The 20,293-nt window shown below is 44.9% G+C and overlaps 1 protein-coding gene across 3 annotated transcripts; it reads left to right on the forward strand.

The window, feature by feature from the left end:
- The first annotated feature begins 1,170 nt into the window (after positions 1-1,170).
- dnase1l1 (deoxyribonuclease I-like 1) lies at positions 1,171-17,326 on the forward strand. Of its 3 annotated transcripts, none has more exons than XM_082518508.1 (10): positions 1,171-1,271; positions 1,374-1,500; positions 14,044-14,202; positions 14,723-14,811; positions 15,030-15,119; positions 15,202-15,314; positions 15,402-15,514; positions 15,599-15,756; positions 15,956-16,052; positions 16,217-17,326. In XM_082518508.1, the coding sequence occupies exons 3-10, from the start codon at positions 14,053-14,055 to the stop codon at positions 16,367-16,369; spliced, it is 963 nt and encodes a 320-aa protein (XP_082374634.1). In that variant the 5' UTR covers positions 1,171-1,271; positions 1,374-1,500; positions 14,044-14,052; the 3' UTR covers positions 16,370-17,326. The 3 variants fall into 3 exon arrangements, with proteins under 3 accessions (XP_082374634.1, XP_082374635.1, XP_082374633.1); XM_082518509.1 differs by having other exon boundaries at positions 1,374-1,468; XM_082518507.1 differs by lacking the exons at positions 1,171-1,271; positions 1,374-1,500 and having other exon boundaries at positions 12,507-14,202.
- The last annotated feature ends 2,967 nt before the right edge of the window (positions 17,327-20,293 follow it).

Consider the following 20,293-nt stretch of genomic DNA (forward strand, 5'->3'; position numbering starts at 1 on the left):
TATGTAAAGCGCTTTGGGGTCCTTAGGGACTAGTAAAGCACTATATAAATACAGGAAATTTACCATTTATTTATTTTTGGTTAACTTAGGGATATAATGTCCAGTAGGTGGAGCTACTGTTTCTGTTTTTAAGGAGACCAAATGAAGGTCCTGGTTCAGCATCTGCAGCTCCCACCATAGCACCAGCTGTACTGCTGAATGTAGTTCAGTGCTCACTGTTGCGCTTCTCGTGGGACATTTCTGTGAGAAACAGTTTTTGCAGTACGTTTGGAGTCCGTAACGTTTGTTTTCATCCATCTGTTTGGCACCGGTGTGTCCCTGCTTCATCCAGGCCGACCTGTCCGCTGGAGACAGGAGGACAGTCTGCAGGTTCTCCCGTGTTTTCCTGGCTGGCTTCCTCCTACGGTCCAGAGACATCTGTTAGTGGGTGGGGCTAACTGGTGATTCTAGATTTCCTGTTGGAATCACTGGCAAGAAGATTACAAAGAAATGAAATCTAGTATGAAAGTTTGGACAGCGGTGGGAGTGGACACTTCCTTGCATTCAGGTGATGGCTGGTTTCACCTGTGTCTTTGTATGCCACAGCGTAGCTTGTGCCAGGTGTTGGACACTGGCTGTGAGACACAGTTCACAGATCCGGACTTGTGAGTGGGAGGACACCGTGTGATTATTCCACAGCTGGACTCCAGGTGTCATCCCAGATTCCCAGCAGGACACTGATCCGAGTTAGAAACGCTGAGGAGTGAACCATGTCAGGTGCCTCCACCTGTAAAGCTGTTCCTGTTTCAGGTTCCTCAGTGTTGCCCCCTGCTGTTAGTTTAACAGCCCTTTCTGCTAACTGACCAGATCAATATCTCTGAAGTGTAACTGACACGGTCCTAAGCTCTGATGAACAAGTCTTCTTTGAATGTTTTGGAGCAGTGTACACGTCTTTAACCTGCAGGCTGTCTTAAACTTCCCACACCTGATCTGTTCATCTGTGGACTGTTTGCCTCCTCACAGTAAATACTTAAGTCATATATGTGTAACCAGGCAGGTTTGTGGTTTTTTACTTTGAAGTATTCAAATGTTAATGTCTGCAATGATTTTCCTGATAAAGACTTGATCTCTGACAAACAGAAGAAAGTTTTTCACAGCAGCAGATCTCCTGCTGCTTCCTCCTTGTAGTCCCTCCTACAGGAAACAGAGTGGCGGGGGTAGCTTTGAGTTTCAGTCGAGAGACAGGAGTAAGAAGCGAACACACCCTACAATTCCAAGAAGTCCCAGAGCTGGTAAGCTGTAGTTTGACGACCCACAGAAGGAGCGAGCGAAGGAAAAGCCGTCTCAGTGGAGCGTGTGACCTGTAATCTGCTGCTGTGTGTTTATGACTACAGAGCTGCACTCTCCTACACACTAAGCTGTGTGTCTGGGTTCAAGACCTGACAGCTGGAGCTCACATTACAGCAGCTGGTACAGCCTGCTACCAGAGGTGGGACCAAGTCATTGTCTTGCAAGTCTCAAGTAAGTCTCAAGTCTTTATCCTCAAGTCTCAAGTCAAGTCTCAAGTAATGTCAGGCAAGTCAGAGTCGAGTCTCAAGTCACTGGTGTAAAAGTCCGAGTCAAGTCACAAGTCTGAAACTTTGAATTTCAAGTCCTTTCGAGTCTTTAAAAAAAAAACGAAAAAATAATGTTGCAGTTATGCTAAATGTAAATATTAGACCATGTAATTTTAAAATCTGTGTTTTTCTCAACACATGACAAAATAGTGAACTTAGAAAATATACACAAATTGTGAAATTGCACCTCTTTAAAATGCAGCTCAATTAAACCTAGCTCCAAGAATAATTTTCACCGACAGTTCTGAGATACGCTGCATGTTATTCTTGGATGCGGTTGTAGGACCGGCTTTAAAATCGCATGACAAAAATATCATACACATTAAAAAAAAACTGCATCACCAACGTAGCCTGGACAACATTTGCTAGTTAGATGAAGTCAGCTATCTCATCTTAGCATATTTATTTCAATTCAATTCAATTCAATCTTTTTTTTTATTTTTATAAATTTTATTTTCAGTCACAGCAGCATGTTAACAACAAAACATTGAACATACAGTAGTTTGCTGTTCAGTATTTACAATACCCCAAAAGATAACAGAAATAGAGAAGGAAAAAACAAACAAACAAACCAAAGAAACCCCTACAAAACAACAAAAAACAAACAAACAAATAGAAAAATAAAATGTATAAGGGACATTCAGCGTACAGTTAGCTATGATAGCGATATAGAGATATGGTATCTGGTCATGATAAGGTGGTCATTTTAAATGTTTCCATGTACATCAAGAATGGCTGCCATGCCCTAAGAAATTTGGTGGTTGAACCTGCCAGTGTATATCTCATCTTTTCTAAATGTAAAAACCTCATGAGCTCCGCAAGCCACTGTTCATGTGTGGGAGGAGCTTCCTGCTTCCATCTTAAAAGTATAAGGCGCCTTGCGATAAGTGAAGCAAAGGCAATAGAATTCGAATAGCATTTTGGCAAAGTGATGTCTTGAGGTATCACCCCAAAGATAGCCGTTAGAGCAGAAGGCTCATATTTAACGTTATACATCTCTGACAGAGTGCTAAATATAGACACCCAATAGGTATGAAGATTGGGGCATGTCCAAAAGGTATGAAGGAGCGAACCTGTTTCTGCTTTACATCTGTTACACAGAGGGTCAGCTCCTGGATAGAACTTGGCTAACTTTTCCTTGGAGATATGTAATCGGTGTAGGACCTTAAATTGAAGGAGCCCATGCCTGGCACATATCGAAGAAGAGTGTACCCTCTGGAGAAAAGATTGCCAGAGCTCATCTGTTATAGTCATCCCAAGGTCTTTCTCCCACTGTGCTTTAAGGATGAAGAGAGAAGGAGATTGAAGATCTAATAGTATAGCATAGATTTCTTTAATCGCCCCTCTCTTATGAACGTTTATATTAATAATTTTATCCAAAGAAGTTTCCTCAGGTAGTTCCGGAAATGAAGGAAATCGACTCGTTACAAAGTGACGAATTTGTAAATAGCGGAAAAAATGTTGCCGAGGAACATTAAACTGCTTCAGGAGCTGCGTGAATGAGGCAAAAATCCCATCTACAAAAAGGTCTTTGATATTTCTAAGGCCATTACTTTCCCATATTTTAAAGGCAGAGTCCATCATGGAGGGTGGGAACATATGGTTTGAGCAGATAGGTGCTTTAATTGACATTAAGTGTAACCCCAACCTTTTCCTACATTGCACCCAGATTCTGAGCGAGTCATACAACAAAGGGTTACGTTTATAGGTGTATAGTTCTAATGGGAGAGCTGAACTCAACAAAGCTGATAGGCAAATTTTGCCACAATTGGATGACTCAATTTGGAGCCAAGCTGGAGTCTCTGTAGTAACATTACTCATCCAGTACAGCATATTACGAATATTTGCTGCCCAATAATAAGACTGAAAGTTTGGCAAGGCTAATCCACCCATTGGCCTAGTCCTCTGCATGAAATCTTTACGAATTCGTGGACTTTTGCCATTCCAAATAAATGCAGAGATATGCTTATTCAGTGTTATAAAATACTTATTGGGTAAGTAGCATGGGATACATTGAAATAAGTAAAGGAACTTGGGAAGTATGTTCATTTTGATAGAATTGACGCGGCCAATTAATGACAGTGGTAAATTGTTCCACCTCTGAAGATCTGTCTCAGTATTTTTAAGCAGCGGGACAAAGTTTCTTTCATAAAGATCTTTGTATGAGTGGGTAACCTTAACCCCCAGATAGGTCACATACCCTGATTTAACGCTAAATTGAAAACCTGAAAATGAAATCTTTCTGGCTATAGAGTTGACACAGAGAAGTTCACTTTTATGCAGATTTAACTTGTAACCTGAAATATTACCAAAACATTCAAAAATGGCAAGAGCACGGGGAAGAGAGCATAAAGGCTCTGACATATACAGCAGGAGGTCGTCAGCATATAAGGATATTTTGTGCTCCTGGTCACCTCTGAAGATGCCCTTAATGCAACTGTCAGCTCGCAGTTTAATCGCCAGTGGTTCAATTGATAATGCAAAAAGAAGAGGGGATAAGGGACAACCTTGTCTCGTACCACGGAGAAGTGGGAAATAAGAAGAGAATAACGAATTTGTTCTAACACGTGCCATAGGTGAGGAGTAAAGTAACTGAATCCATGAAATGAAATTAGGGCCAAATCCAAATTTATGCAGAGTATAAAACAGATAATCCCACTCCACCCGGTCAAATGCCTTCTCAGCATCGAGTAATAAGGCAATTTCAGGGGTTGTAGTTGACTTGGTGTGTAATATGTTCAAAAACCTGCGCAGGTTGAAAGAACCATGCCTACCCTTCACGAAACCTGTCTGATCTGGAGAAATTAACAATGGTAGATGTTGCTCTAGCCTGAGAGCAAGTGTTTTTGACAGTATTTTTAAATCTACATTTAAGAGTGATATAGGACGATATGATGAACACTCTAATGGATCTTTATAATTCAATTCAATCTTAATTGGCAGACTTCATGTCCATAAAAACAAGACAAAAAAAAAACAAAACACACACACACAACACTCCCCCCCCCCCCAACACAAGGTATACACCATTAAATATATATATGTATATAAATAAGTATCTAAAACATTTGTAAAAACATAAAACCATAATATACATAAAACACAATTACTTAAAATAAATCAATAAATACACAAACACTTTAACCAGTGCTTTCTGAGACTGGATGAGTAACGGGAACCACTCACTGTCGGATCTGTGAGTGCTAAAATTATACTGTTACTCGAACCATCCAGTCGTTCTCTGAAATTGAACATTAGCTTCCTTAAAAGTGTTTTAAAAGTCCAAACACCCACAGCTACAAACATCTGGCTGGCACTACCACTTCTAGGTATCCTGCAAAGGATTCTCATCGCATCATTATATGCAACATGCAGCTTCTGCATGCTACATTGTTTGTAGGATGACCACAAGGGGGCAGTATATAGCGGTGTGCAATACGCTTTAAACAAAGCCACTTTAACTGGAAGTGAACAAAAGCTGAATTTGCGTGCAATAGTATTTGCCTGCACATAGAGCTTACACCGTTGTCTGTATATGTCATCATCATCATTCATTTGCTCAGTAATAAAGTGACCGAGGTATTTCACCTTTTTATGAACTTCAAGAGTTTTTTGTGCCAGTTTAAACAAAGGGAAATTTAGCTGTTTATCCTGCTTGGTTCTACATATCAAAACAGCACTTTTAGCAGCATTGTACTCAATGTCATATTGCACACCATATTCAGTACAGACATTAAGAAGATCCTGTAACCCAGCACTGCTTGGACTAAAAACAACCAGGTCATCTGCATACATAAGATGATTTATCAGTGCTTTACCTAATATACACCCAGTGTTACAGGCTCTCAGTTGTATGGACAAATCATCAACATACAAATTAAATAAAATTGGAGACAAAATCCCACCCTGTCTGACACCATTGCTGACACCAAAGGGGGCAGAAATACTGCTTCCCCATTTAACCTGCATGTTCTGATGAGCGTACCAGTAAGAGAGAATCCTCACGATGTACTGAGGAACTCCCCATCTCTTCATTTTATCAAAAAGTTTTCTGTGGTTCACTCGATCAAAAGCCTTAGAGGCATCAATGAAAGACATGAGGACAGATGAATTTTTAGCCCTGTACAAACTGACTATTTCCTTGAGTGCATATATGCACATGTCAGTGCCGTGCTTTGAAGCCAAACTGATTATCCAGAGAAGAGATGAACACACTAACTCTGTCAAACAAGATTCTTTCTAACACCTTAGATAAAATACTGGCTAGTGCAATCGGCCTAAATTATCCAAGCAGCTCACTTTTGCAGCTTTGTCCTTCATAACTGGTACCAGTAAAATACACAGCATTGAGTCTGGTAATATGCCATGAATCATAAACCCAGTGAAACAGAGTGCTAAAAGAGGAGCTAGCCTTACACTAGCATGTTTTAAATGTTCTGCAGTGATGTGATCCAAACCAGAGGATTTATTATCAGACAACCTATGAATGGCTTCATATACTTCATGTGTCCTTACACTTATTGTGTCATTACTCATGTCAAGATTGTCCTCATATGGTTCACTTTTTATACAGTTAAACAACGCACTGTAATGCTGTCTCCATAATGCTGCAATGTTATCTGCCCCAGAAACACCTTCAACAGTTGATGGTAGAGATGGTTTACAGTTATTAAGAGCTTTCACCTCTTTCCAAAAATCTGCCGTATTATTACACAGCATTTTCCTGGCCAAAGAATCTGCTCTTAGCATTTGCTCATTTTTAGTTATAAAGCGAACAGCGTACTTATATCTGGCATTCGCACATTTTTTCTGTTCAAATTCTGGGCCTTGTTTAGGTCTTCCAGCCATGGCCCAACATTTATAAGCTATGCGAGCTTCATCATGGTACATGGATACATGTTCTTTCCAGCCAGGTCTGATGTTAGGTTTCTTATGCTTATATTGTTTATCAAGCAGTGTGCCACTTTTATACAGAGCAGTCACTATATCATCATACATGGAGCAGAGTAAATGTTTATGCACAGCATTCTTACAGTTGACATCTTTGCACAAAATAGCTTCTTTATTTATATGCATATTAATAATCATACGGTTCTTGGAGTGAGTGCATACACTCATGAAGTTTAGTAACTTCCGGTCACTGCAACAAGTCCAGGTACAGTTTACCGACGGATGGGTGCAGGACCTTGAAATGCACCGTGTAGAACGAAAGACCATCGTACGTATCATAAGTTTACCAGTCTCACAAATCGTCGTCATAAATACACATTCGTTAACCGTTTATTAATATAACCTTTGAGCTCAACGGTAATTAATTAGTAGTGGAAATAATTTCTGGTTCATCACAGAAATGTAGCAGTGACAACAATATTGTATGCTGTAATCGTACTGGGCAATTAGTGATACAAAAAACCTGTTTTATCCTGTGAATAAAAGTATATGTTTTTGTCAATGTACCATAATAACATAAGCGAAACGCAATATTGTGTCAGGACAATTCACTATTTATGCACAATAAATAAAGGAGCATAGCGCGACAATTTCTGTTCAGCGCCAGACTTGCTTGTAACCTATATCACTAATTATGTTATGAAAATGACGCATTAACTACTAAAAAACACTGACCTTCGTGTAAATGCTTGGAGCAGACTAACCTGTGAGCTGGAGTGTTCTGGGACGTTATATTTGATCTTTGAATGGCTGCAATCCAGTCGCCTCTTTGTTACTTCGGAAACATGGTTTGAACAATTTCTCTTCAACGACGTAATCCGATAACAACCGATCTCTTTACCCGTCGGCTTCCCGTGGCTGTCATGCGACCGGCTATTGCAGTTAATAATACAACAGCTTCTTGACATTTTTGTGTTTCTTTTTATCGCTGTGTGACTGATTTCAATTGAAAGCCTGCGTGCGCTAGTACCGCTTGCCACGAGTTCCCAGAATCCTTTGCGGTTCTACCCGTGAATGACGTCACATTTTCAATCTCTATATAATATGCATGTTAAATTTTATATTTGGGGTAAAATATCAAGTCTTTTCAAGTAAACCGGTTCAAGTCCAATTCAAGTCCCAAGTCATTGGTGTAAAAGTCCAAGTCAAGTCACAAGTCTTAGAACATTTTTTCAAGTCAAGTCTAAAGTCATAAAATTAATGACTCGAGTCTGACTCGAGTCCAAGTCATGTGACTCGAGTCCACACCTCTGCCTGCTACACACACGCTGTAGTTTCATGTGTTGTGCTGAAAGTAGACGTGTAACAGCTTTAGAGCTAACAGAGCTGAACTAGAGTCATTTCTCCATGTTTCCCATGACGTCAGGATCATTCCTGCGATGGTCACTGCTCCGTGTTTTCTGTTTGATTTTAGGATTTTATCATCTTGTTTTCTGGAGTTTCGCTTCTTGTTTTCCACGTTAGTTTCAGATGTGTGCCGTGGGTTTTCTGTCACGGTTCTGGGTCCGTTGGACCCAGTATTTTGAGTTTCTTATGTTTTGGTTTATTTTGCATTATGGATTAGTTATTCTCTGGTGATACTGTTTTGATTACAATTATATTCTGATTCTTTAGTTATCTGATGATGATGTTGATGATGATTATTTCTGGTTTAGGTTTTGTTATCTTGCCCTTATGTTTGGTTTAGGTTGCCTGTGCTTAGTCTTCTCTGCCCGTATGTCCCTCTGTTTGTCCATGACGTCATTATGCCTGTTTACGAGTCTGTCTCTGTCTGGCGTGTGCTTCCTGTTTTATTTTGTAGGTCTGTGCCCTTTGTCAGTGCGTTCAGCTTTGTGCTCTCCCTGTCTCGTCAGTGTAATCAACGTCAGCCGTGTCTCCCAGCTGTTTCCTCTTTGCTCCGTTCACCTCTTGTATTTAGTGTCTGTGTCTTCCCCTACTCGGTGTCGCATCGTTAACGTCTGTTTACCCTCGCTTCCTCCGTGTGCTCCGTTTGCCAGCCAGCCTTCCTGCCTACTCATTCCGTTCTTCCAGTTTAGTTAGTGTTTTTCTGTTCTGCTTCTTACCAGCAATAAAGCTGTGTGTTTTGAATTACTTCCGCCTCAGTGAGTCCTGCATTTCGGGTCCTCTCTTCCTGCCGGCCCACACTCAGACATGACAGAACGATGCGACCACAACCAGGACCCAGCGGACTCGTCCCGGGAGTATGACCTCTCCCGCATCCAAGGTTTGATGAAGCGGATTTCCCACACCAAAGACACTAAGACTATAGTGGTTGGGATTAACGCCATCAAAGCCGTCCTGGAGGGAAATCCTCACCTGCGCCAGCTGAGAGGATTTATGGGCTATATGGACCAGCTGCACGAAGCCCAGGAGGTGCTACAAGCTCGGGAACTCGCGGCTTTTGCCCGCTCCCAGTTTGCTAACCCGAAGCCACCGCAGCAGCAGCCGCGGAGCACGGAGCTTCGCGCTACGCAGCAGCGACGGTCACGGGGGAGAGGCGTCTCCACTCCTCTGCCGCGGGATTCCTCCGCGTGCTGTTCCGAGCCAAATTCACCGGCCTCCTTCTTGGCAGCGATGTGGTCAGAGGATGAGGAGCAAGTTGTCATCCCTCCGCCATCACAAGTTTCCTCCGCCACTTCCGTTCCCTCGTCTGGGAGGAAACGCCGCTCACGCCGCCGGCACCCCTTACCTCAACTGGATTCGGGAACTTCTGAGCAGCCGGCTGGGGTGAGTGACAAGAACACTTTTTCTGTCTCGTCTGCGGGGGGCTGTTCCCTCTCAGGGGATTTAAAGGACTTTGTTCATTCTCCTTTGGAGCTTAGAACCATACACGGCAAACCGAAGGTTAACCCAGAGACTAAAAATTCCAGAGAAGCGCTTGTTGCTGCTAAACTAGCGTCTCCTGACCCTATTGGGCTAGTGCAGCCTGCTCTTCCCCCCACTGGCAGCTCAGCCGAGCCGTCTTTGTCTCCTATTTCTACTAAGAGCCCAGACGAGCTCAGCCTGCCTGCTAAAGACTGTTTTTTACCTGCCCACTCAGAGCAGGGGAACCCAAGGAAAACTGTTTTCTCTGAGCCCATCCAGCGGGTTAAACTGTGCTCTGGAGGCTCAGGAGAACATAGGCCACCACCCTCTTTACGTTTGCTACAAGCACCTCTTCAGCCAGAAGCTCAGTTAGCTGCCCGGCAGTCCCCGGTTCAGTCTCCTCCTGTTCTCCAGTCAGTTCAGTCGAGTTCAGTGCACTCTCTTGTATTGCCAGCACCTCAGCCACTAGCACTGCCTGCACCTCAGCCACCATCTCCACCCACTCGTTTTCAGGAGGAGGATAGCCCCACACAGACTTTTGTTGCTCCACAAGACCTGGCTACCTTTGACTTTTGCTCTCTCCAGGGCCTCCCCAGAGGTTAGATGTCAGCATTCAGTTAACTCTGGCCCCCTGGATGTAAAGAAGCCAGCGCTACCTGTTTTTTTTTTTTTTTTTTTTTTTTTTTTTTTTTTCCCCTGCCAGAGGCCCCCGTGCCTGCTGGTCCTGTTGCGTCCCTGCCAGAGGCCCCCGTGCCTGCTGGTCCTGTTGCGTCCCTGCCAGAGGCCCCCGTGCCTGCTGGTCCTGTTGCGTCCCTGCCAGAGGCCCCCGTGCCTGCTGGTCCTGTTGCGTTCCTGCCAGAAGTCTCCGCACCTGCTGGTTCTGTTCTGTGTGTGCCAGGGGCTCCAGTGCCCACTGGTTCTGAGACTGTTTTTGCTGGGGGGCCCGAGGAGCCCGTCCAGCCATCTGCCTCGTCAGCTGGGGGGCCCGAGGAGCCCGTCCAGCCACCAGCTGCTCCACCAGCAGCCTCATCCACGCTTGCAGCAGCAGTTTCATCCATGCCGCCACCTGCTGCAGCGCCTCCGTCTGCATCCTCCACGCCGTTGCCTGGTCCGGATTCAGCATCCTCAGCGTCGCCTGGTCCAGCGCATGCTTCGGCTTCATCCGCTTCACCTGGTCCAGCCTCCGCTTCATCCTCGCCTGGTCCAGCCTCCGCGTCTTCATCCTCGCCTGGTCCAGCCTCCGCGTCTTCATCCTCGCCTGGTCCAGCCTCCGCGTCTTCATCCTCGCCTGGTCCAGCCTCCGCGTCTTCATCCTCGCCTGGTCCAGCTTCAGCATCCTCATCAGCTGCTTTGCCTGGTCCGGCCTCCGTGTCTTCATCCTCGCCTGGTCCAGCCTCCGCATCACCTGCAGTGGCCTCCTCTTCAGCATCCTCATCAGCTGCTTTGCCTGGTCCGGCCTCCTCATCTGCATCGCCCGGTCCAGCATCCTCATCTGCATCGCCCGGTCCGGCGTCTGCTTCAGCATCCTGCATCGCCCGGTCCGGCGTCTGCTTCAGCATCCTGCATCGCCCGGTCCGGCGTCTGCTTCAGCATCCTCCATCGCCCGGTCCGGCGTCTGCTTCAGCATCCTCCTCGCCCGGTCCGGCGTCTGCTTCAGCATCCTCCTCGCCCGGTCCGGCGTCTGCTTTGGCTTCATCCGCTTCTCCTGGTCCGGCTCCCGCGTCTTCATCCTCGCCTGGCCCGGCTCCCGCCTCTTCATCCTCGCCTGGCCCGGCTCCCGCCTCTTCATCCTCGCCTGGCCCGGCTCCCGCCTCTTCATCCTCGCCTGGCCCGGCTCCCGCCTCTTCATCCTCGCCTGGCCCGGCTCCCGCCTCCTCACCTGCTTCAGCGTCACCTGCCGCCTCGTCTGGTCCGGCCTCCGCTTCGCCTGGGGCTGCAGGGGCCACGAAGCCTTCAGGTCCCCTACTACCGCCTCCACATCGTCGGTCATCTGCCAGGCCGCTTGTTGGGCATCTCCGCCACCGTGGGCGCCCTCCTGAACACCCTCCTGGACGCCGCCACTGCCTTCCGCGTGGCCGGCCCCCGGATCTGCTCTGTCGCCGCCACTGCCTTCCGCGTGGCCGGCCCCCGGAACTGTTCGCCCGTCGCCGCCGTTGCCGTGTGCACGGTCGGCCTCCAGAACTGTTCGCCCGTCGCCGCCGTTGCCGTGTGCACGGTCGGCCTCCAGAACTGTACGCCCGTCGCCGCCGTTTCCGCGTGCACGGTCGGCCCCCTGAACTTTTTGTGGACTCTTGGTGAGCTCTGGTTTCGTTTTGTTTTTGATATGCTCTCCTGCGTTTTTTGGACTCTGGTGCTCCTTGTTTTTTTGTTTGGGCTCTGTCCCTCCATCCTGGACCCCCTCCGCCCGCCTTGGCCTGGTGCTTTGTTGTGCTTTTTTTTTTTGTTTGGGGCTGTCGGGAGTCAGCCCTTAGAGGGGGGGTACTGTCACGGTTCTGGGTCCGTTGGACCCAGTATTTTGAGTTTCTTATGTTTTGGTTTATTTTGCATTATGGATTAGTTATTCTCTGGTGATACTGTTTTGATTACAATTATATTCTGATTCTTTAGTTATCTGATGATGATGTTGATGATGATTATTTCTGGTTTAGGTTTTGTTATCTTGCCCTTATGTTTGGTTTAGGTTGCCTGTGCTTAGTCTTCTCTGCCCGTATGTCCCTCTGTTTGTCCATGACGTCATTATGCCTGTTTACGAGTCTGTCTCTGTCTGGCGTGTGCTTCCTGTTTTATTTTGTAGGTCTGTGCCCTTTGTCAGTGCGTTCAGCTTTGTGCTCTCCCTGTCTCGTCAGTGTAATCAACGTCAGCCGTGTCTCCCAGCTGTTTCCTCTTTGCTCCGTTCACCTCTTGTATTTAGTGTCTGTGTCTTCCCCTACTCGGTGTCGCATCGTTAACGTCTGTTTACCCTCGCTTCCTCCGTGTGCTCCGTTTGCCAGCCAGCCTTCCTGTCTACTCATTCCGTTCTTCCAGTTTAGTTAGTGTTTTTCTGTTCTGCTTCTTACCAGCAATAAAGCTGTGTGTTTTGAATTACTTCCGCCTCAGTGAGTCCTGCATTTCGGGTCCTCTCTTCCTGCCGGCCCACACTCAGACATGACATTTTCCATGATTGTTTCCGTGAAACAGGACACACGGAAACAAACTGGACTGTTATGTTTGTTTGTTTTCCTTCATATTTCTCCTGTTTGGGTTTCTGGACATTGTTCTCCAGGCCCTGAGGAAATGATGTGGTTACAGTCGCTGCAGGACACTAAGAGCAGTGACAGACTGAAGTAACTGAACACCGTGGTCTTCCTGTCAGGGACTCATCAGTCCACAGATGTGATTGCACTCATTAATGCAAAACATCTGTGGCTGAGGGGGGACCTTGGACAGATCTGGACTAGTTTGGTTTCCTGAAGACGTGTCAGCTCTATCTTCAGCTCTAAGAACCTGAGTGGATTTGTCCCTTAAGAGGAACCACTACTGATCATGTGCATCATCTCGTGAGCCAAAGTGTGAATGTGTGGGTCATCATCAGCAGGGGTTTCGGGTGAAACCATCGTGACCAACAGACTGAAAGCTAACTGGCTATGTTATTTTGTCTGAAAGTAAATATGAGTGGACATTTTTTAATGAACACACTATTAATTATTTATGTGAGAACATTTTTAAGGAGCTGAAATGGTAACAAATTTAAGAAACACAGACAGAGGACACGGAGCAAACATCATCTCTGTGGGCAACAAGTGTTTACATGTGGACGGTTTTATACATACACACGATTGAACTCAGTTTGACCCTTTTTATGCTAGTGGGTTTTAAATAGATAATGATGCAGGGCAGCACGGTGGTGCCAGGGTTAGCACTGTTGCCTCACCAGCAGAAGGCCCTGGGTGGCAGTCCATCATCTGACCGAGGTCGCTGTGTGTTCTAGCTGTGCCTTCCTGGGTTCCCTCTGGCTCCCTCAGTCCAAAGACATGCGGCTTTAGCTTAACTGGAGACTGTAAATTGCCCATAGAACGGGTAAATGTGAGCCTCTGCATTGGCCCTGTGACAGGGTGGTGACGTGTTCAGGGTGGAACCCCCCCCCTCCCAGGTCACCTGACCTTAGATAAGGGGGAGAACAAATATGTGGTTCATGTCTAAGATTTATGCTAAAGCTATTGTTGGTCATCAGGAGGAATTGGAGAAGTGAATTTTAATTTCACAAGAAACAGGAAGAAACAGGAAGTTTCACTGCTGAGTCAAACCACGAGAAACAGGAATAATCACAGTTCATGTTTATGCACAAGCAACAACAGCCATTAGATTTGTGCTGGTTTGCTGTTTACTTCTTTTTATCAATTAAAATCATTCAAATTAAAAACCTAGTTATACAACCCCAGCTCCAAAAATGTTGTTCCCAAATCAAACAGACGGTGAAACACCATTAGAGGAAAATATTCTGGATTTGATGGCAGCAACAAACTCCCGTCTTCTTTGCACCATCAGAGATGCAGTGGTCTGTCTCCTCTTTAGTCCACGTCTCAGTTATGTTCACATCAAAGCTTCCATCAAAAGTGTTTTTTTTAAACACCAAACAAAGCTGAATTTGTCCCGTAGCAGCCCTCAGCTCATGTGTTTCATCATGTTTCTCGATGGGGACTGTGCTTCCTTCCAGCTGTTGGCCATGAGTCTGTCTCTCCTCCTGCTGCTTGCCGTCCTCGTGGATGTGACCGATACTAAAGCTGGTTCAGATTTTAGGATCTGTGCCTTCAACACACAACATTTTGGTGAATCCAAGTCGAAGAAGAGTGACGTTATGGGGATTCTTGCCAGGGTAAGGTAAAAAGAAAGACTGGGTAAGAGTGCTTGTGTTCTTGTATTTGTCTCAAACAGCTGAGGGACAGTGTCGTGGTTCTTTAGTGGACGATAGTCACTACATGGCTGTAGCTAGTGGGGCCACTAACAAACTGACAGAATTACTCAGTGAATCAGTAAAAATGATTTGTTTAGAGAAACTTGTTTCCTGTTTGAAAATTTGTTCACCACATTGTGAAATTAACCAAAGCAACCAAACAAAGGCTATGAAGACACTTCCATGCATTATCATTTAGCACCACAAGGTGGCGCAGAGTCAATGCCAACGCGTTCCTTACTACATCAGTCGGAATGAACACGTTCTAATTTGCGCGGTGGTCTGGGAAAAGGACCAAAAAGAACAAATATAACAAATATTTTTAGGGATGCAGGACATTTTTATTTTATTGCAGGTGACCAGCGGGGCGAATAATGAGTGGCTCCTCTGTGTGTCCCACTCCCACTCACCTTTTCATGGCTGTGCTGTGTCTCCATTTCAGATCATCACACGCTGTGATGTGTGTTTGCTCCAGGAAGTGAGAGACAGTAGAGGAAAAGCTTTACCACTTCTGCTCGACTCCCTAAAACAGTGATTATTCATTTGCTTACACACACACACACACACACACACACACACACACACACACACACACACACACACACACAGACCAACCCCCACAGACACCCACAGACACATGTTATTGCATCAGTTTGGAGGTGAGTGGTTTGGACTCTAAATGCTCAAACTTAGCGACTGACACATGCAGTGACTGCATCCCCGTCCCATCTGTGCTGTTTCACCCTCAGGTCTGACACCAAGTATAAATATGAGACTGTGGCCAGCGAGAGACTGGGCAGGTCTGAGACATACCAGGAGCAGTACGTGTTTGTGTACAGGTGAGCTACACCTCTGTGCACAGGACATCTAAGTGCAGGTATAGTGACGGAGTCTGGCTTCACTGAACCTGAATGTGTTCAGGAAGGAGACGGTGAGGGTCATGGACCAGTATCAGTACCCTGATAATAAACCAGGAGACGTCGACGCTTTCTCCAGAGAGCCATTTGTTGTCCGCTTCAGAGCGGACCGCACAGGTCGGTCCCCGATGCTTCCCTGTGACAGAATGGAAATATTGGTGTTGTTGGATGGATTCTCCCTCTAACCCTCATTTCCATCCTCAGCTATAAAGGAGTTTGTTCTCATACCTCAGCACACCACGCCCTCCAACACCACCAAGGAGCTCGATGCCCTCTATGATGTTCTACAGCATGTGAGAAACATGTGGAAAACTGAGGTAAAGACTATTTTGGCATTCATCAAACAGACAAGAAGTCAATACTACAGGTGTACATGGTGACCGCTGTGCTGTAATGGGCAGAATGTGATGCTTCTTGGAGACTTTAATGCGGGCTGTGGCTACCTCGCTAAGAAGAACAGGAAGAATGTGCGCCTAATCACAGACACGAATCTTATTTGGCTCATCCCAGACGACGCTGACACCACCGTGCGATCGACCACATCCTGCCCCTACGACAGGTAAACGCACAAAGCTTTGATTCAGGAGAGTTCCCAAGATTTTAGGATCCCTGGAACTTTTCAAGAAACAAAGTTTCCTTTGATAAAAGCTGATATGCAATATGTAAATGTAAGCAGACTATAGCAGACTTAAATGTGACCGTGTGAATGAAATAAGAGACATGAGTAAATGTGTGCTGCTCTCTGCTTGTGCCAACAGGATTGTTGTGAATGGGGAAACCTTTCACAGAGCCATCGTGCCTGCTTCAGCCAAACCGTTTAACTTTCAAGAGCATTACGGACTGACGGAGGAGCAGGTAACAGTCCACGCTCTGCATGTCTGTACCAGTGTGTGTGAACTGTACAGAAACACACACCTACAGAGTGTGTTAAACACGGTGTGCTGTGATTTTGTTACTGAAACAGATCAAACTCTGTTCATTTGTTGACACTGGCTGTTCTTCCTGTGTTTTTTATTCAGGCGCTGGAAGTCAGCGACCATTACCCGGTGGAGGTCCTGCTAAAGGTCAAGGATTCCAGAGCCTTTCTTGGGGGCTCATCTATTACCAGTGGAAACCAGTTTATGACTTTGTTTGTCCTAAGCCATGTTGCCTTTCAAATATTGACAAGGTAGTTAAATAATAAACCTGGAGGATGAGATAGGTCTGTGTTATAGCCAAGTTCATGAACTGATGAGGACATGCGGAGCTGAACTTTCCAAACATCCCTGATGTTGGTCTGCAGGTTAAAAAAGATAAAATTACACAACTATTTACCTTCAACAATATGGCTTTGACTGCAGTGTACAATGGCCGAGCTGTGTGTGGATGTGTATGCGTGACTTCACTGTTAGGCTGCAGATTCGCTCAGTTTATGGCAGCTGGACCCAAAGTGTTCAAAGATCAAATACACATGATTTCATCCACAGCACACAAAACTGTGCACACAACTGACAATGAAAGTTTCTCACCTGCTGTAAATATTTGTGAGTGTGTTTATGGTGTAAAAATCATCTGAGGCCTATTAGATTATTCTGTTATTATATGTTACCTTATATATGTAATCAAAGTAGTTGAATTAGAATACTGCTGTAGATCACATTATACCCTTTAATATAGAGTGTGTGAGCTGTATGTAGTTTAGTTCTCATTATACTTTTGAGTTAACAGAACATATTCACATATTAGTTCATTAGATAAATGTGCATCACTCTGTATCCTTGATCTGCTGGGAATGTGTTACACTGTTTTCTTGACATGCTTAATTGTTGAATCATGAAGAGAAGGTTGTAAGCAGGAGACTCTGTGTCTAAAGACAGGGGAGATAGATAGACCACATTCCACACCCCCACCTTACAGAAAGCAGAGAAACAACTGCCGAGGTCATAACTTAGGCGCTGTAACAGAGAAAAAATGTGATGTTTTGGCTTTTACGACTAGCTGGGGGCCACTAGAGACTATAAAAAGCTGAGCAACCCGTTACCATTTTGAGACATGTGCCTGACCCTCTGGTAGCATCTCTCCCGTCCGGACGTTGTAATGCTCTGACTGTTGAATTGTATGGAAATAAATGATTGTTGATTGAGCATTTATACACCGAGTATTGTCCCTCCTTCAGCCCAAAGATTCAAAGAATTGGGAGATTTCAACAGGCCAGGTTTGTTTTCAGTGCAGAGGTATGTGTAAACTTCATGTTTCGCTGTTTTCTGTTTGTTTTTTTCAGCCTTTAGTGCGACAGGACAGAAAGACGAGGAGTAAGACATGCTGCTCACGGCTGCAGGCTCGATTCAAACACAGGCCTAAAGGCCGTAAACTTTAGTGTGTTCCCAGGATGAGCGGGGGAGTTTCTAAATACGATCGAGGACACGCTAACCTCCTTTCCTTTCTTGTTTCTGATTGGACAGCCAAATTGGACTTTTCTGCTCCTGCACACACTATTAAACTATCATTGATTCCCATTATTGTGTCATGACCAGCTTCTTGAGACGTCTTCATGGACAGTTTGCAGATCATCATGTGTCAGACTGGACACTGTGGACGACTGCTCTGTGGGCTTAGATCCTGCCTGTGTTCTTACCTAGTGTCAGAATCCTCGGCTGTGCAGCAGAAGACTGTTTGACGAATTCTGAGTGAGAAGTTTACAACAGAGGTGCACAGCTTTGGTCTGCGTACAGAGAGCGTCTGTATGTGCTGCTGCTGCTCTGATCGTCCACATGTCAGCCACAGAGACAAAGTGAAAAAAGTGTGAAAACCTGAAAACTGTAACAGCTGAACTTCCTGCTGAACTCCGCTCCTTTCCCAATCGATCAGTATTAGACAGACACAGTGTGTCATACACGCCGAGCACAACCCAAACAGACATGCTTCATTTTTCTTGCTTAATATACAAAACAAAGCCTCCCAGTCTTTGTTTTATTGCAGCTACAGAGCTTGTCGTTTGTTACTCTGACATGAAAGTGTTGGCACTACATGAATCTGAAGTCGTAACTCTGATAGACCCTCACCATCATGTTGTACTGAAGCACACACAGCACCTCACTCTCTCTCTAAATCACACGTGCAAAATAAAATTAATCAGCACCATGGAGGACAACAGCAATCCCAGGCTGTGGGACACGTACACGTCATATAAGGTCACACCACGATGTCTGTAATCATGGAACAAAGGAGAAGTGTCCACAAACCCACTGTGTGCGTCACCTCATCCTCGGTCTGTGTTACTTTACAGTGGAACAGACACTCATATTACAGTAAGAGCACATATTATAACAACAGTAGTAACAATGTTTCAGACTGTATCTTTTGAGCCTTGCGGGTCGTTGTACTCATCCTGCTCTCTTCTCCATCTCCTCTTTTGAGCACCATTTTTCGCTTTGCTCGCTCAACATGAAATAAAATGCTGCTGTGCTGTTTAACTCTATAAGACAAAACTGTCGCATGGTTGACGTCAGCAGGTCTGCAGGGATTTAGTCAAATTCTCAGGCAAAATTCTTTGAGGATCTAATTGTTTGAGGACCAGGCAGCAAGTTTAGAAGGTACCAGTACTATATTTCCCAGCATGCATCTGTGCCATCACAGCTTTCCCGAATAGGTGTATACTTTAATCAGTGTAGTGTAAAATATGTAAGGACAGATTTGAAAATAATCCTGATCAGAACAACGTGTGCTGTAAAAACTATGACACAGAGCAGAACTCTTATGATGTGGTCACTTTGCATTACACACTTATATTAACTGTGTTACGTCAGAGTCAGGCCTGGGAGTGCCCGGCTGACCTGTGGGATGTCGCTTGCAGCTGTAGCTGTGACAGTATCATCGTCATACCCTCCAAGCCTGGAGCTGTAACATAGATATTACAGCTGTGTTGACCTTTGGAAATAAGAAATACTTTTTGTATTTCTGTTGGCGTAAACATTAGAAGATAAGAAGAAGAAGACATTTTGTGTGTCTGCTGCATGAGTTTGATTTGTCCAGACTTTTGCATGGAGCTGAATGTCTCAAGTCAGATCAAAGGAAACGACCTCTATTTTTAAAATATCTGATTTATTTTTCTGCACATCAAACTGCCCTGAAGCAGTGCTGGCATGCACGCATTGCACAGTATCAGGGTTACAATTCCATGTTATTCAGCACATAGTGCAGACTGTGTGTTGCAAGGATCAGATTTACTGTCAGTGATGCTTGCGTGTGGTGGCAGCGTGCCTGTGTTTGTGCTGAGTTATCTGCTATTTGTGTCCTATTTGTCTTGTCTGTTTGCTCTTCTTCTGCTCTGTTTATTCTGGTATGCAATCCGAACGGCGTTATCTGTGACAGAAACAGAAGCACACAGATAACAGAAACAAACCTGCACACTTACATTTGGAAAATCTGCAGGTTTGTCTTTTTTCACTTTGTAAATTGTGTGTCAGCTAGTTCAGTATTTCCTGATTCACTGAAACCATGTGTCCTCAAAGATTCAAGATTCAAAGATTCAAGCGTTTATTGTCACGTGTACAAAGAAAAGCATTTCTCTGTGCAATGAAAGTCTTTCTCTGCTGTCCACACACAGATGCAGGTTAATATGTACAAACAGATCAAATAAAAAAAGCATAAATAAATACAACAGAATAAAACTGAGGTAGATATCAATTTCTCTACTTTGTGCAGACAATCAAACAGCATAAAGAGTAGTTTAGCTGTTGGCCATGAAATAAAAACACAGCTTCTTCAGTGGAAACAGTATTTTATGGAGCCCATCAGCAAAAAGGGAATTAGGGCATCGTGAGCAGACTGATGTCAGGTTAATATATCAGAAGATAACATGTGAGTTCATTACACAGTTTCAGTTCTGAAATAAATGACTTTTTGAAGTTACAGTGAGCCAAGTGTCTTTGTTACACAGACCTGTCGGTCTATCCTTCAGGCCTGGGCCCTCTAACACATAGGGGTCCTTAGGGACTAGTAAAGCGCTATATAAATACAGGCCATTTACCACAAGAAAAATGACTAAATCCTGTTTTGCATGGTTGGATCTGAACAAGGTTCCAGGTCGAGCTTCAACATGCAACAAGAAGAAATGT

This window comes from Aulonocara stuartgranti (assembly GCF_965226115.1).
Source record: "Aulonocara stuartgranti genome assembly, chromosome: 20".
Classification (NCBI taxonomy): domain Eukaryota; kingdom Metazoa; phylum Chordata; class Actinopteri; order Cichliformes; family Cichlidae; genus Aulonocara; species Aulonocara stuartgranti.